The sequence below is a fragment of the Athene cunicularia genome (genome assembly GCF_003259725.1).
Source record: "Athene cunicularia isolate RWA chromosome 12 unlocalized genomic scaffold, athCun1 chr12_part1, whole genome shotgun sequence".
NCBI lineage: Eukaryota > Metazoa > Chordata > Aves > Strigiformes > Strigidae > Athene > Athene cunicularia.
This window is the reverse complement of record NW_020799116.1, coordinates 20,659,689-20,677,003: the sequence shown is the minus strand read 5'-3', so window position 1 is coordinate 20,677,003 and position 17,315 is coordinate 20,659,689. Positions and strand designations below refer to the sequence as shown.

The following is a 17,315-nucleotide window of genomic DNA, read 5'->3' as shown; positions in this document are numbered from 1 at the left end:
TCACTGCACGGGAGAGCGAAAAGAATATTGCAGTAGCTGTTTTAAAACCTCACACAGAGGAGGTGGATAGCAGGAACTCTGCATGCATCTCATGAATGTTCTACTTTTCCCCTTTGAATACAGAGATCAGTCTTGGACAGAGTGTTAAAGCCTCGCCATGAAGGGCTATTCTTTGCTATTACTTTAGGCTAAAACAAAAGACACTTCAGGAGATACAATCATTGCTGCCTAGTTCCTTTTCCTGGGTTCATACAATGGGCCCCAGTTTTGTTTTTTTTTTCTTCCACACATCTTTCTCTTATTTTTTTCTTCTGTCCTTTTACTCTTTCATTCTGCCTCATTGAATCCATTAAGGCCTTTATATAGCCTGCTATTGAGAAATAAATTTTCTTTGGGAGTAGTGACTGAGTCTTAACTGCTGGCAAGTGAGGCTTAACTCCTGATGGGAGGGCAGAGAAAATGATGCGTAAAAGGTATGAACAGTTCATCTCTGAATTTGGGATCTCTGAGCACACCAGATACCTCACAGTGTCTTGCTGGTAATCAGCTCAAGGAAAGGGAACATCCTAATCCTAGTGGGTTTTCCACCTCTTTCATGCATTAGTCTTGATTCACCAAGTTATCCTTCTGCTCATATTTTCAATCAGATCAATACACTCTTTTCAATTATTTTCCTTGGTTTAGGTCCATATGCCAGTCCTTTTTGCACAGTTGTAAATTAGAAGGCACTCTGACATCAACAGAGACATGCTGATATGTAAGAAATGTAAAATTGGGTCCTCTTTCAATTAATACAAAATTATCCACAGTCAGAAATATAAATGCTATTCAGGTCTGCCAATAGTGTGATAAACTATTTCAAAGACACTAAAGCTAGATTCAAACTGCTTGCACTGCAGTTTACCCCAGAACCAGGACAGACCTGCACGCAAGATGAAAAAATGATCACTCTGGGGGGATAAACCAAATGCAAGAGGAGCAAGGGAGCTACAGAGGGGGCAAGCAGGGACCTGTCTGAGGACAGAGGAAGAAAATCAACCCATGGATGCATCTAGCACAAGAAAAGAGGTCTGCATACGAACAGGCCAGCTGAAGCAGGTGTATGCAGGCTGGCATAGAGGGAGCAGTACCTCCCCGTCTTTCTTGTGGTGAGCAGCTCTGCAGGGTCAGTCTTTTGCCATGGGGATACATTCTAACAGTGACAGCATTGGCAGATGATCTGCAAAATCTAAGGCTTGGAATGAAGGGGAAAATCCTTCAAATCTTGAAGTTCTGAGTAGCTGTTACATAAAACGGAAAACGTCTCAACTAGCTGAGAAATATATAAATCATTCACAAGATATAAGGAAATATGAGTGGGGGCAGGTGTGGATGAAATTGAAAAATAATTTACTAGTAGTGTGCCCTCTATTGTCTCCAGGCTGAATCATGAAGTTATCTGGGGGGATGAACAGTGAAACATCCATAAATCATCCTACACTGCCCAGCACTGCAAATGCAGGTGGAGGAGAGAACATCACTATAAAATGAGAGGTAAGGGGGGAATATGTAAAGTTCAAGCGATGACACTACTACACTCAGCCAGCCAGTCTGACACCTTACATTTTGCATTTTAATCTGTTCACACAAATTCTGGGGTTTTACTCAACAGAAAAATTAAAGATAAAATGCAACCAATATTTAGGTACAGTTGCAGCCTTTTTCTTCCCCTAGTAATGCCTAGCAAGGAGTTTGATATGTTGGAATAAACTCTCAACAGCTCACATGTCTACTTCATGTTGAACTATCAGAACTGCAGCCTGGGACAAATGGTCTTCAGAGACACTTACAGAGTGAAGAACCAGTTCTCTACACCTCTAGTTAAACCTTGCTCAAGTGGTTGCTAATTAATTCATTTCATTGGCCATCTTATTCATTATAAATGGTCTTACAGCTTCAGTGATTGTTTCCTACCCATCACATTCACAGATTAACAATAATTTCAAAACTACTTACTGAGACATTTTTCTATTATTGTCAATAGGTCTATGTCAAGATGCCCCAGTCAAACAGGCTGCACCTTACTGTTTTCTCTTATCTCTGGTCTTTTAATACATAGAATTAATATAGACTTCCATAAAATTTCTTGACAGTTTACACTTAAATGGCCCTTCACTGCATTCAGCTCAGCAAATCAAACCGATCAGTGGAACTAAGAAGGAACAGTGCAGCATTGGGAAGGACAACAGCCACGTAGCTGCAAAATGAGTTTCATGAAGTCCAGCTCAAGACTCTCATGTTGATCACAGCTATAAAATGCACTTAACAGCCTTTACAGGACTAGTCTCAGTTTTACATGTAAAGCGTAAATAAAACACTCAAACCAGGAAAAATCTGGGAGCCCACAGGGATTCTAACCAAGTTTGTCAAACATAACATTTAGAATGAGACAGGCTTCCATCAGAAACAATAAGCAGGAATGAACTGTGGAGACTTTACAGGCTAAGACACACTGCATATACACAGGAAAAAGAAAAAAAATCAATAGCATAAAGGAACAAATTATGCCATCACTTACACATATTCAAACCAATACCCTGCTTACTTGTGGTAAGTTAAACAGTTGCTGCTCCTTTAAGAAAAGGAAGTTCTCTGCTTTGTTAAGGTGTTTACAACTCTTCCAGTGATGTCATAGTAGAATGAATGATGAAAGTGACAAGTCATGTCAAGTTGAATGACTAATGAAAGTGACAAGTAAAAAAATCGGAGCGCCTCATAATTTCATGTTTATGATATTTGTATAACTACATCACCAAGAAAGCTTGCAAGGTCGTTTCTAACAGTTTACAATAATGAACTGCAAATTATTTTCTTAACCAAACAGTATCCTTTTTAGAGATGCAATGGATCATATGAGGCCATCCAATGATAAATTATGAGAAAAGTCATAAATGTTTCATGAGGAGATACTGTGTAATCATGAATCTATTATTTCAGCTTTTGACTTGCAGAACAATTTAATCAAGCATCTTAGACAACTCATGTTTATGTAGAAAGAGTAGCTGTATCAGTGCTTTTTCTTATGTAGCACTTAAACAGATGTGAGCACAGCAATATGTTTCAGCGATGCTTTCTGTGCTATGGTTAAGAGAGTACCTACAGAGCAAAAAGGGGTAGCAGGCGATAAGCAGAACCACATTAATATTTTCTGGCATGTTTTCAAGTCAAAGCTTGATGAGACAGTGTGCAAGACGTTTTCAAAGTTGATTATGATCTGAAAATCCAAGCAAATTTGTTTTAGAGCTACATCCACACCATTTTACAGGGGGGGACAGCCTCCTAGCTCTCTGTATATTACTCCAGATTGTTTTGTAGACACTTGATACCTGTGAAAGTGTTGACACCTTCTGCATGTTCTTGTGTCATATCAGGACAACACTTCTGACCTTATCTTTCAGCATGTTCCTCTATTTTTATTAGAATCTCCTTCTGTTGTAATTTTAAAGTATATCAAGTGGAGAAACAGCATAAAGTTAACACTCTAAGATCCAGATGATGCTGAAATTCAGGGAACTTGACACAAACAGTAGGAAAGGATCAAAAGATTCAGAAGTCAGAATAAGATAGAATAATATTCAATGATTACTGAAGCCTATATCTCTGTGATACATATATTAGTTCCAGAAAAATTTGAAGAATGGACTCTTATAAGATGTGTCCCTCCTCCAGATGATCCTGAAACAAGGTGAGAAGGATTTCTCATCACATCTTAACCAGTGGCTAATAGAGAAGTATAAAAGAACTATTTGGGTTTGGCTCTGGCAAAAAAAATAGAAGTATAGTCTTTACTGAACTAATGAGAACTCTCGAAAAATATATGAGTCTTGGCCTTAGTGACCATACAAACAGTGTGATATTCTAATACTAAACTACATGAAAATCTTGAAGGTACACAATAATATTCTTTTAACACTTCGTATCAGAAAATACTGACTTTGTGTTGAGTCATAAAATAACAATACATGACCTACAGTTTTACTAAATGTTTCCCAGACCAAAAGCAATTTTCCTCCAGCTATCCCGATTTTTTTCAAATTAGTATTACCCAGAAAAATTATATCAGAACTAATCACACTTATTGGTGTTATCCAAATATATTTATGGAAAGGTTTCTGAGAACAAATTGGAATGCACTGTAAACCCGAACACAGTTTAGTATTTTGTAAGAAACACAAGCCTTTTCTGTTTGCTTTTTGTAACCCAATCATTATTTAATAATGTATTCTATTGCCATAGAATACATGGCAAAGCAAAGACAATGGTTTGGGGTACAAACGCATATGACAGTATTATATGTTACAAATATCCTGTAAGATGGAAGCTGTCCTTTTGGCAATGTTTTTCTATAATATTCTTTGACAGAGCCATTGGAAGTCTTCAGCAGACTTCATATTATTTGTTCATTACGTCCAGCTCTTTCCAATAGACTGAAAGTGGTTTAGCTTGATTTTTCCAAGAAATGTGAAAGACATTGCATATGGACAAAGGCATTTATTACACATTACATACAGCCTAAACCAGCCTTTGCATCCAAATCTATTACTCACTGTTGTATTGGTTTCCCTTTTACAAAAAGTTTTGCTTTTGTCTTTGTGGTTTGCTTTCAAACATATCACACAAAAATGCAAAGCTGAGGGTGTTGTAAAATGTTCTAATATCCATACTTTAAAATGATAGCAAGACTGCACGTTGCTTTTAACACTTTTAATTCAACCCTTCCTCATCTACAAGGTGGACAGAAGTAGTACTGTTTTATGCAGCACAGAGAAAGGAAGCACATCATGCAATGACACTATAAAGACATGAGCAAGTTTGATCAGTTGTCCCATGGCTGTGTGACATACTGTATGCTGAATAGCTGCCACTCCCATTCGAGAATGGACTAGCGATGCTGGCTAGGAAAGAAAGTCTAGAGAAGAAAGAAATCCAGCTATTCTCTTTTAATATAAAAGTATTTTCAAGTCATTTTATGTGCATTAATAACTGCAAACACTCAAACACATGCTACGTAGTAACACAGATGATACAAAAATGTATTTTAATCAGGAGTGGATGACAGAAATATAACAATCTAAGGAAAAAAATATAATTCAGTAGCAAAATTAAATATTGGAATCAACCTACACGTAGGAAAAAAATAATAAATTACTCGTATCATGAGGACAATTAAGCATTGGAATAAGTGGCCCCAAGACATGTGAAATCTCTGTCCTTAGAGATTTTTAAGATGCAGCCAGTCAAAGAACTAAGAAAACCATTCTGAGTTCAGTGTTGATCCTTTCCTGACCAAGAAGCTGGAAAAGACACTTCCCAAGATCCCTTCCAACCTGCACAATTTTGTGATTCTATAAGTTCATGTACCTGAGAGGGTTCCAAACTAACAGTATCAGCCACAGACAGGGATGTTTTGATGTAGTCAAAAAGTAAGCAAGATGCTTGAACAGAAGAGGAACAGACTGATGAATAAGACCGAGACTACCATAATGCCTTTATATAACTTTAAGTCTACCAGCCTCCCCACTTCAAAACAAATTGTGCAGGTGTTCCTACAAGTGAGGAGTCACTAATGAGCTCAGAGGAGTCATCACTGTCTGAAAAGACTCCCATACTCTCATGAAAAAAAAAAAAAGAAAAAAAAGAAAAAATGAAAATATTAAGATTACTTCCTTCAGCAAGTAATTTAGGAAAAATAGATTAGGAACTTCTGGTATCCTTTTTTCAAGTTTAAAGCACAAGGACATTTAGTCAAATTTAATAAAAGGATAGTCATGATCCAAAAAAGAACTGGTTCCCTAGTACCTGAAGTTTTCACAAACATTATATGAAAATAAAAATTTATCATGACTCAGCAAATATGTAGGTATTTGCTATATACAAATACTCAGAATTGTCATAATTATAAATCAAAAATATTTTGGAAAAATAAGATAGTAAACCAAGACCTAATGATCAGAGTCTAGAATGATACTTAAAATTTTTAGAAAATTAACTTTCTTTGGCCTTCTACATAGTTCTTACCTCATCTTTGGAACATTCGATGCCAGTTACTGAAATACTTCTGCATAAGATGGATATTGTGTTGTCAAGCTCAGCAAGTTGCAATATACACATAACATAATGCTAATATTACATTGTCATATTTTTCTCCTTTTGAGTTTCTTATTCTAAGACCCTGCATTTAGTATACATGCAACATTTTAAATGTGAAAGCTAGCATACAAATAACTTCAGATTTAAGACTGAATAATTGGTGGCAAGAACCTCAGAAAAGGCACAAATATGTTTCTCCTAAAAACTGTAAACAATATCAGAAATTATATTGATATTACACATCTATTGGATGAAAACTAAAATGTTTTGTGAGAACGTGATGACTTTCAAGAACAGTAATGGAAAAGCTTGAAACCTCTCGTTAACAGTCTTACAAGTACTTCATTTGGGGTTAAACTTTATGTTATATTCAATATATGTAATATCTTAAACTATTAAATATTCATAATCTGAGCAGATGAGTTCTATGGTAGTGCTAGTTTGAGAATGATGGTTTTATTTTATGACAGGTTTTAAGGCTTGAAATTTTTTTCACCAGACATTAGGATGCAAAGTAAAAAGTGAAAAAGAGTAAACCAATCTCTTGAATATTTCACCGAACACATCTTTATGAAGATGGTCCCTCCCCTTCTTCATTTTGTCTCTTTCTCTTTCCCCTGTCCTCTTTCTCTCTAGCTATTCTTTCCCACAGACACCTTCCTTTGAAAATATTTCCAAAGGTGATAAAATTTTAAGAAGTTTTCCACTTTGAATAAATGTATTATTTCACTGAAATTATTCCATCAAATTAAAATATATATAGCAAATTTAACAGGCTAAATCTAGAAGTCAATTTAAGTGTTTCCTGGAAATGAATATATAATAAATTCAATCTAGTGTGAAGGACTATGATTGGATGAGCTTAATTATGAACTTTCAAATTGCCAATATATCAGAAATAGAAACTGCAGCCCCGAAGACTGCTCTGTCATCTACATTCCAGAGCATTTCATTCCTTTGTAGCATTCACAACACCTGGCTGCTATGTCTTTGTTTAGCTGGCCTGGGAAGGTGGTGAAATGGCACAGATTTCCAGTGACTTTGCTGGGAATGTGGCAAGTGTAAGAATATTAAAATTCTTAAGTACATCTAAAAGTCCAGGAAAAAAAAAAAAAAATCACTGGAAACCAATTGCAATGTCACAAATTCATCTAGTAAAAAGTTTTCTTTACTAGTTTAAGAACAGAACTGGAAAATGAAATGATCAATATCTCAGCTATGAAAGATCCTTATTGCATGTTGCTTGAGAAGCAATGGATCCTCCGCACAGACTCCTGAGTACCACAGTGTCTCCTGAGGAACACAGGAATCTACCAGTCTCTTCCTCATGATTTTGAAAACAAAACTGCTGCTCATGCTAAACTGATCTAAACAGGGCAAATATGAGTCTACTTCTTACAGGACCCTGAAACTTTTTTTTTTTTTTTTTTAATTGAGACCTATAAAACTGAACACTGAGTATTAATTCCATTTTCTTTACACTTCTGCTGCAAGAATGTTAGTTACTTCCACTTAGCTGAAAAGCTCATCATTTCATTTCAAGTGGGCAAGACATGTGTCTTCCTCAGGCTGTTCCACCTAACCTCCTCAGAAAGGTGGTTATCAAAATCACACAAATAAAATAAAATAAAAAATATTCCACCTAGCAGTAAGCTGAGGTTTTAGCTAAGCTATCAAGGGGGGCGGGGGAAGGTCAAACAGGTCTGTTTCACTTTAATTACGTCCAAAATGAAGGATCTATTTCTGGGGAAATGGCATAAACTGAAGGAATCTCATGTGATATGTATATGAAGACTAATAAAAATCTGAATGTAAACTACACAAATGAAGAAATGTAAAACATATCCTTTCCAAAATCACTAGAGCCTCTCCCTATCAGCAAGTTATTTCTATCAATGTATTTTTAAGTGCAGTGCAGTTTTGCACAACCCTGCATGCATGCATGTGCATTCACCTCCACTCTTGGGTCAGATTATACTATGGTAGAATAGATCTCCATCTTCAGACATTCTTTCTGATGGAAAAAAGAAAATTAGTTTTGCTCAGTTTCATTTCTTCACTGCCAGCTGTAGCTCCTCAAACAACTCCAAACCACTTTTGTACCTCCCTGGAGTGCATGCTTCAAAGGCATATGGACATTTATCTTGTCATTCCCTTATATCACCTTGACTTTGTATTTTTCTCTTCAGGTGTTTTTTCCCCCTCTTCCCTCTAAACTATTCATGCTTATCTGTATCCCTAGACAGTCTTTCTCAGCATTTTTCCTGCAGTGACTTGATAAAAGTGGGGCTGCATAAATCTGTGCATGCAAATACTCAGGTGGAACATGCAGTACCAGATTGACTGACACACTTAGCAAATACAGACAGAATTCAGCAAATAGTTTCAGCCAAAATTTTGATAGGAAGAAGTTGAGAAAGCTGATAAATTTCACTGACATTTTCTAATTAAAAAAAATAAATAAATAGGTCTACATTTCAAACATTTCATTTATAAATATAGACTATTTATTTATAAATATAGACTATATTTATAAATATAGACTATACTAGACTATAATTTATAAATATAGACTAGACTACTAGAACAGAAACAAACAAACAAAAAAATCCAGCCACACTTCCAAACTAAGTAATAAACAACTGAAAATTAAGTGCACAAAAATATTCAATCCACCTATTTTTTCCTTGTATTCTTTGGTTCCAACATTAGAAACCAGTGCTTTCTTCAGAACTCCCCCTCCAGAACTATGTCTCTTTTTCTCTCTCTGTTCAGTTGACTAATCATATATTCTAATCAGAACTATGTCTGCTACTACTCCAGGGGCAACCTCTTCACTAGCCCATGACTTGGTTAGGTGGCAAAGCAGTTTCTCTCTGTTGGGTGTCCAGTATGGAATGGTATTATGTGTGTTACTCGTGTCACTGAGACCTTCAACTCCTGTCAGTTTGGGACAAAATTCACATTTTGGATACCTCACGCAAAGAAATCAACACCAGCCAGTACTGATTTCAGGGTCCAAGGACTGGCCAGTAGCGCAGTCTGCTAAACCACATCAAACCAAAACCAACCAGCTTTATCTAACAGAATTAGAGGAAAAGCAAATCAAAAAAACAAGAGGAACAAAACAAAGTGTGACTGATCCTTAATTGCCTAGTATTATATTTCCCCAAGTATAGTTACTTAGAGCAACGCAAGATGCATGTAAAATTCTACTGTTCTGATTAAAATAAATATAAACACAGGTTTGGAGCACAAAAGAGTCGTAATACAGCTGATGCACAGAATTTTAATCTCACCTTGCCAGTAGACTTTGTTCCTTTCCAAATGCAAAAATAGCAGATAGTCCAAGCAGCAAGGAGGCACAGTGCTAGTTCCCAGCGAAGATTCCCAATATGTTCAATTCCATCAGATATAGCTAGCACCCTTCGTCTTCCAAGGGGAAAAAAAAAAAAAAAAAGAAAAAAGATAATAATAATATTGATGCAAAACAGCATTATCTATAAAACACTAGGCTAAAATCAAATCACCTTCAACCAAGGAAACTCCTAGTTACTGAATACTGAAAATTCACCATGCTAAGATAGAAGAAACAGAAGGAAAAAATAGAATATTCTCAGTCGATTTTACATCTGGTTAAAAATGAACAATAAAGATGAAACAAGTGTTTCATCCTTCTAGGTCAGTAACAAAATAAAAAAGATTTTAAAATAGCCCTTGTATACAGTAAAAGTCAAAGAAAAAATCCCACAGTTCTTTGAATTAGTAACTGACATATATAAAGACATAATAATTGTTTTTTCAATTTCACTGCTTTTTCAGAAAAAAAAAAAAGTTCTAACCTTTGCTTTCACTTTGTAACGTTTATTTTCATCAATTTCCTTTTGTAACTGAAACTATAATTTTAAAACATTTCTCTTCAAAACTGTCAAACATCACTAAATTTTCCAGATGGATTTTACTTACGAAATTCTAACAGTAAAATGTTTATATTTTAAAAAGGAACAAACAAGCACTTTTTGTTGTGAAAAGCAGTCATCAAAATTATGTATTACTTTTATTATTTGAAAATAGTGTATGTGAAATACTAGCCACTCAGTTCTAAAATCATTATTCCTCATCTAGTTTAGGAACAGCCCTCACAGCTCACGGTCCAGGACCAAAGTATTTACTAACTTAGTAAACAAGATAAAGAAGGAGAGTGAAAACTTTGGGGGGCTTTTTTAAACAAGAATTTGGAAACATTAAAACCAAGCAAATTGCTAGTATATGCACAGGAAATATATGAAACCAGGCTTCAATGCTAGTTTCCAGAAATCTGGGCTAGCATTTTGTTTACAAGAATGATTTTTTTATATGAGAATGATGCTCTTATCTGGGAGATGCATGGGTCTTTTACGGCCTTTTAATTTTGCTTTAAATAAACACTCAGATTAAACAAAATGTAAATTATTTACCAGCCTGTAAATAAAACATGGGTACTCCTGGTTGTATGAATTAAGAGGTTAAAAGCAACAACAAAAATTTATTCCTATAGCTTTCAATGATTTTGTGAATTTCCTTGAGATTTTTCCATTGCTCTTAAATCTGAAAGAAACTCTATAGACCATTAAAAGACTTCTTTCCAGGAATCTCAGTTTTCCATAACAATAAGAGTATGATTTAACTGGTATGTGAGGTCAGAAATTGATACGGGTTTAAATTCCATACATTCAGAGATTTGGAAACACCTCATCTTTAAAAAAACACTTCTTAAAACAACTTAAAATAACCAAATAGTCATTTACTAATTACATACACAGAATAATTCCTTTGTGCCTGTTATCAGCTTAATCAAATCTCTATAGGGACTGGTCATAGCTCATTCCATGTGTGTTTCCATAAATGTATTTATACACCTGTATGCACACATATACACATTCACATAAAAATTGCCAACATTCAACCTTACATAAATTATCCTGGGCAGTTTTCTCTGAAATCTGTATGACATGTTATCTATACACCCTCAGAGACCCTAGACTTACACAACCCTCCCTCCCTCCCAGAGACTGTGAATGAAAACAAATGAACTGAATTTCACAGGTATTCTGATATAGTTAAAAGTCCTATCATAATTATCACTGTATTATATATATAATTCATGTACATAAAGTTATACAGATAATGTAATTATTTGCAATAAAATATATTTAGGTTAAGAGTTGAGTAATAAGTTTTAAAAATCCAACCTACAACATGAAGTAATCCTTTCTTCCTTTTGCATTTGATTCAGTCACTGGCTGAGGTGATCAATTCAGGGCGTGTAAAGTATGATCACATAATTCAAGGCCGTGCCTAAAATAAATAAATGTTGGAGCTACCTGGGGAGGAACCTGATCTGGTTCTTTGTGCTTTCACCTGCAGTGGGTTGAGGATGAAGGGAAGTTCCTTCACCTGCCTCTAATGATGGAGTAGGAGGATAGAGAGATGTCAACAGCTGGTGATACAGTGGGAAAAGGAAAAAATCTAGTTATCACCAAGTCTTTCAAGATGACCATACAGATGCTGCAGAACCTGTTCAGTCTTTCACACATTTCAAGAGCTGCAGCTGCTGCTCCTGCTGAAGCCCTAGGGTGCAGCCATTTACAGCGTATGGGCTAAAAGTTTACTGCTTAGCTAAAGCAGGACAAAATTTAACAGGTTAAAGAAAATTCACAAAAAAAAACCCCAAAACCCTAAAGCCTAAGGTTTGTCTTCTTATTTTCCAATGAATATAGAGGTAGAAGATCTTTCCGCTTAAAAAAAAAAAAAAAAGGTGGGGAAAAGGAGGTTACACAAACTTTTTGCAATAGAAAGTGTTACGTGCTTAAATGTAAAATTACTGCTACCTCATACACATTTCCTCCTCATCCAGTAACTAGCTTTATTCTGCAAAGCTTCTGCCATCTTCTAGTTGGGGAGAGAAATGATCTGGCATGGAACACCCTCAGCTAAGACCTTCAAAGAACCTAAAGAACTGTCATCAAAATGCATTCAAAAATGAAAAGAGGTAGCTTTTAATGAAGGATATATTTTAATCAAGAAGGGGAAGCACATATTTTATATCTACAGTCTAGAATTGAAAATAACATCACTGAGCCATAATTATACAGAAAGGCTGATGAAATAGATACTTAAAATTCAAATTGTTCTAAACAATTTGACAGATGATATCATGTGGAATTTGACTTAGGATAACATGCACCCTCTTTAGAAATTCTCATTCAAAAAGCAAAAGGAATCCAGGAATTCTTAGCTCAGCTTGAATATTAGGGTGTTACTTGAAGGAGAAACAAGACAAAAAGCAGTATAATGTGATTAAACACGGTCTAGGTAATAAAAGAGCAATGAATGAATACTGACAACAGGCTGCAGATAACTACATTGAAAGACATGTGAAGAGTGAACAGTCCACCACAGAAGCCTGATGACAAAGCAAAAGCCAGGTAAATATTTTTTTAACCAAAACCATTTTATAAGTAGACTAAAAAGCCTCAAACTATAAATTACTGTCACGGAAAAGAAATAACCAATAAATATCTTAATGTTCCTGATTTGGGCAACATCGTTTCCATGCAGTCCCTACCAGACCAACAGCCTTAACTCACCAGTAACATTTCTGCTCTACCAGGATTAAGGAGAAAGAGCTTTGACAAATGCAGCTGCTAATATCAAGAAAACATTGTTGTAAACACTCTGACCTTTTGCAACCCTATGAAAAGAAAGCAGCTTTATTATCAGCCTGTTGGCACATAGCATAATATGGAAATCACATTGTTTTGTTGTGAGACCACACATATCCAACCTTTCTGCAATGACACGTAATGTACATTACCTATAATTTCCAGTTTATAGCTGCAAGTTGTTGGGGTTGGTTTGTTTGTTGTTTTTTTTTTTTGAGAAGAATTCATATACTGACTTAAAGATACAAGTTAGAAAGAGATTGGTCCAAGTTCAGTTTAAACTTCATGATCAGATTAAGTTAGAGAAACTTATAACACAAGCAGGGGCAACCTAAAGATTTTTTTATTGTTTTTTTGCTTAAAAATGCTCTAATTTTTATTTTCAAGTGACATACTACATTTTAAAATTAATGGGGTTTCTTTGTAAGATGAAAAAGAAAACTCAAGAGAAAATACAATAAAAAAGAAACAAAATGTGTTTGAGCCACATTTCATTTCTGAAATGGAAACTTTTCTCTTTTAGCTTTATTTTCACTGAAAAATAATAATGAACAAATTTGGTTATGCTTGAATCAAACCCTTTTTTTAAATTATTTTTTTTGCTATTTGAACGGTATTTATGTGCACCTAAACATAAGTAGCATTTCTTTTCCAAAATGGGGAGGTGTGAACAAATGTAAGATGGCTGCAGTAATGCAAATCAATGCTATGGAGAAATCTATAAGCTTATTCAGCTACTGGATTCTGTAGAGCCATGCTAACACGCCACTCTGCTTGGGCTTAGTGCAAGTAGTTACTTGCCTGCAACACATATACAATGGATGCAGCTGTGCTGCTTTCATACATGATCTCAGAGATCTTTTCCAACCTACACAACTGATTCTATGAGTTAGCCAGTTCACACTAGCCTCTGCACTAGACTATCATATCACGTAGGTAAGAACTTCATGAAAAAACCTGCTACAGGACAAACCCCCAGCAACACAAATGGCTCCTGGAGGATTGGTAAATTTACTTGAGAGGTTGGCAATTTCCTCACTTGAATGTTTGTGCACATGTATATGGATGATGAACTACAACACACCAGTCACTGATTTCCATGAATGGCACCTGCCCAGTCTCACAGTACCTCTCAATACTCATGTCAACGTTATGCATAGGGCTACAATCATTCCTCAACTTCCAGAACCATGAACGTGTCAACTGAGATATCAGTCTTTATTGATCTGTCTTGTAGCATGGTTGCAGAACAGCATGCTGTGGGGAAAAGACACGGAAACCTTTCAATAATAGTTCCACAGTGCTGCGATCACACTGCAAAACACTGAGCGTGATAGAAACATACAATTGATTCACTGGCATACTCAGGGCTTGCAGAATTACTCTAGACTCACACCATAATCAATATCTAGCTTTCAAAGTCATCCATTTCAGCAGCCAGTCACTTGAATTACTACACTGTTCTTCCCTAACTGCATAACAAGTAAATAAATAAGCGCTATTATTCTCTGTCTCATGGTTAGAATGTTTCACACACCAAAATCCAACTTTGTCTTAAGAACACAGTTCCCAGTGAAGATTCAAACTGAGGATTTTTAAAAGCAAGCAGTTTCTGGAAGCTGTCTGCAGAAAGTCAGTGCTCAGTCTTTTCTGAATGCTCTGTGAGAAGTCTCAAATAGCAGAGACACCTACCTTAACCATCCAAAAATCTTGGCCTGATTCTTTTGTAAAGAGTGTCATAGCAAGTAAATGGCAAATTAATGGGCCCAACACAATTATCCCTGCTGATCCCATTTAAAAGAAGACATGTGGTGCCAATCAGCTTGAACTGTTAGCACCATAATGAGTATTGAAATATACTGAAGTGCTGTAAATTGTTTTGTATTTTCTTTGTTCAGGCAGAACAAAGGTTTAGTGTTTCCCTTAGAAAGTAAGCAGAAACAAGTCCAGAACATATAATTAAACTATAACATACAATGTATTCAAAGAATAGATCCAAGGGAGAGAAAACCTTGCTCAGAGGCTAGCAGTGATTTCCTCAGCAGGCACAAGGCAGCTCTCCCGAACACCAGGGCCTTGGCTCTCCTGCTGAATCCACCTGAAACAGCAGCAGCAGGGTTTGAAAGGAGGCTGCATTCAGAACATGAAATTCTTCTCACAAAGCCTCACTTCGGTCTGACTGTAGATACCTTCATATCTGCTCTTCTTTTATTATTCAACTTAAAACAAAAAGGGGAAGTGCTTTAAAAATCACAATTTTTCCCTGCATCTAAGTGAGGCTGATGTATTCAGGGGTCAGAAGATGACGGAGTTGATCACATTTTCCTGCTCCTCAGCAGTTCATCTTCTATCTAACAGCTGCTATGACCTTGCATAAATCACGCAGACAAGAAGAAAGATACAGCATGGCTTTCACTATGTCTTCCTCTTCTTCTCTTACCACTGCAAGTCCCCTACACGACCTTGTTCTCCTCACCTCTTAACGAGGGGAAAGGTACAGAGAGAAGAGCAGTAAAATCAGCATTGAAAGTGATGTTTTCTGTTTTGAAATAACAAGTATTTGAAAAAGAGAAGTTCCATAGTGAGATGCCCAGAAATAGCCAAATCTGTGAGTGTTGTTTGCACCAATGTTTCATCACTTGTGATTGCACATATTAAAGCAGAGCAGGAGGGAGTAATTTATGCACATTCATAAATTATGCAGATTGCAATGGGAAGAGGTTGTGAACACCTCACAGTTATTATAAATGAAATTATTCTTGAATAGTGGGTCTCTGTATCACCCTAAGCATCTCCTGGTATACATGGTCTTGTAAAATAAGACAACGACATCCTGAGATAATACTACAAACTCATAGTGGTTTTATATTCCAATTATCAGGTGAGATTAAAAGCAAAATTGAAAAATAGAGGTTTTCTGAGCACAAAGCACCCTAGTGTGATAACTACGCAAACGTGACAGTCTCAGGTAAGCCACTGGAGATGACTGACAAAGCTTGTTTATATAACTGAACTATCAAGAATCAGAAACCTACGTTATGAGATGAGTTCAAGACATTACTTTGTGATAAAACTTTTCAACTGTCAAATCTGAATATCCCAGGAGGGATCAGAATGCCAGCGGCCATATGACTTAGCAAAGGTGCCACTATATGACCGTTGTACTACAAAAATGCAGACATTTCCAGTAATTGCCTCCTAGATTTTGCTTCTTGAATTCTATATGCTTTCCCAAAGGAAATCACACATGTCTGTCCTTAACAGCACTATTAAAAGAATACAGATACAATCTGGACAGTTCATTTTCTCTTCAGCTGGTTTGGTTTATACTTGTGTGGAAAAAAAAAAATAATCTTTTTCCTTATATATTTCAAGACTTATTAAAGCTGAAGATCTTTAAGTAAAATCTCCCCAAATTAAATGAGGAGAAATATCTTAACACACATTTCATTGGAATGTCTTGAAACTTTATCATTAGAATTCACTTCTGCCAGTGGCCTAAGGCCTGAACATATTCAACCTTCAAAAAAATATTGCAAACTCATCTACCTTGCAGGGCATTTAGATAAAAAGATACTAGGTTCGGGAAGGTTGTATAATGTTCCCTTAATAAATGGAAGTTTCCATAAATCATCATACATTTAAAGAAATAAAAAACTCAACAACAATCCTGATAGAAAAAAAGTCCAAGAACCTAGAGGATCACTGTAGCTACCAGTACAACAAACTGGAGGTAGCTGTAGGTAACCATTTGAATTACTGCAGAATATAAGATCACTTGTTAATACAATCCATTTCAAGCAGAGTAACCTTGAGTATACTGTCTGATGCCAACAATTTAAGACTATGTGAAACTTTGATGTAAAAAAGATTTGTCTTACACAGAGACCTGAAGCTACAAATCATGAACTATATTTGGATTTCATTGAAAATAGAAAATGATGAGTTTGAAAAAAGTTACTGTAGGTATTGAGTTTGGGTTTTCTGTTGTTGTAGCTGTGCCTAAGCACAGCATTGCTGGATTGTCTTGGCAGAGTCCATGAGGGATGACGGGGTCTTGTTGCAAGACAGGTCACGACCTAAATGCCAGCATTTAGCAGTAGAGCCCTGACTCCTGATTGTAAAATTGCAGGTTATTGTTCGGTCAGAGCCTGAACTTCCCTGTCTGAACCTGAGCTGGAATTCCAAAACCACCCAGCCCAAACACTGAAGATATCTCGATGGCTCCAACACATTTCTGATAAGAAGGTGGCATCAGAGTATTTCTCTATTACTGTATCATTCCATTTACTGAAGAGGAGAATCTCTGAATTTTCTGCCTGGAATAAATAACTCTGCTCTAGGCTTTTAATTATAAATGTAAAGGGAAGAGTATAGCCATTCTCTCTCTGTGTAGTCTTTTATCCGTATTAATAATTGATATTTTGCCCCATGGAGGTGCTATTTCGGAGTAGTCAGAGTCTAACTTTGATTGATGGCTCA

At 36.0% G+C, this 17,315-nt stretch overlaps 1 protein-coding gene across 2 annotated transcripts in view; it reads right to left on the bottom strand.

The window, feature by feature from the left end:
• Nucleotides 1-17,315, bottom strand: part of SLC6A11 (solute carrier family 6 member 11) — a 109,474-nt gene that overhangs the window by 70,417 nt on the left and 21,742 nt on the right. For both annotated transcript variants that reach the window (XM_026857858.1, XM_026857859.1), the window contains exon 6: nucleotides 9,429-9,561. In XM_026857858.1, coding sequence (XP_026713659.1) covers nucleotides 9,429-9,561 — 133 coding nt within the window. The remainder of the gene's footprint in view (nucleotides 1-9,428; nucleotides 9,562-17,315) is intronic.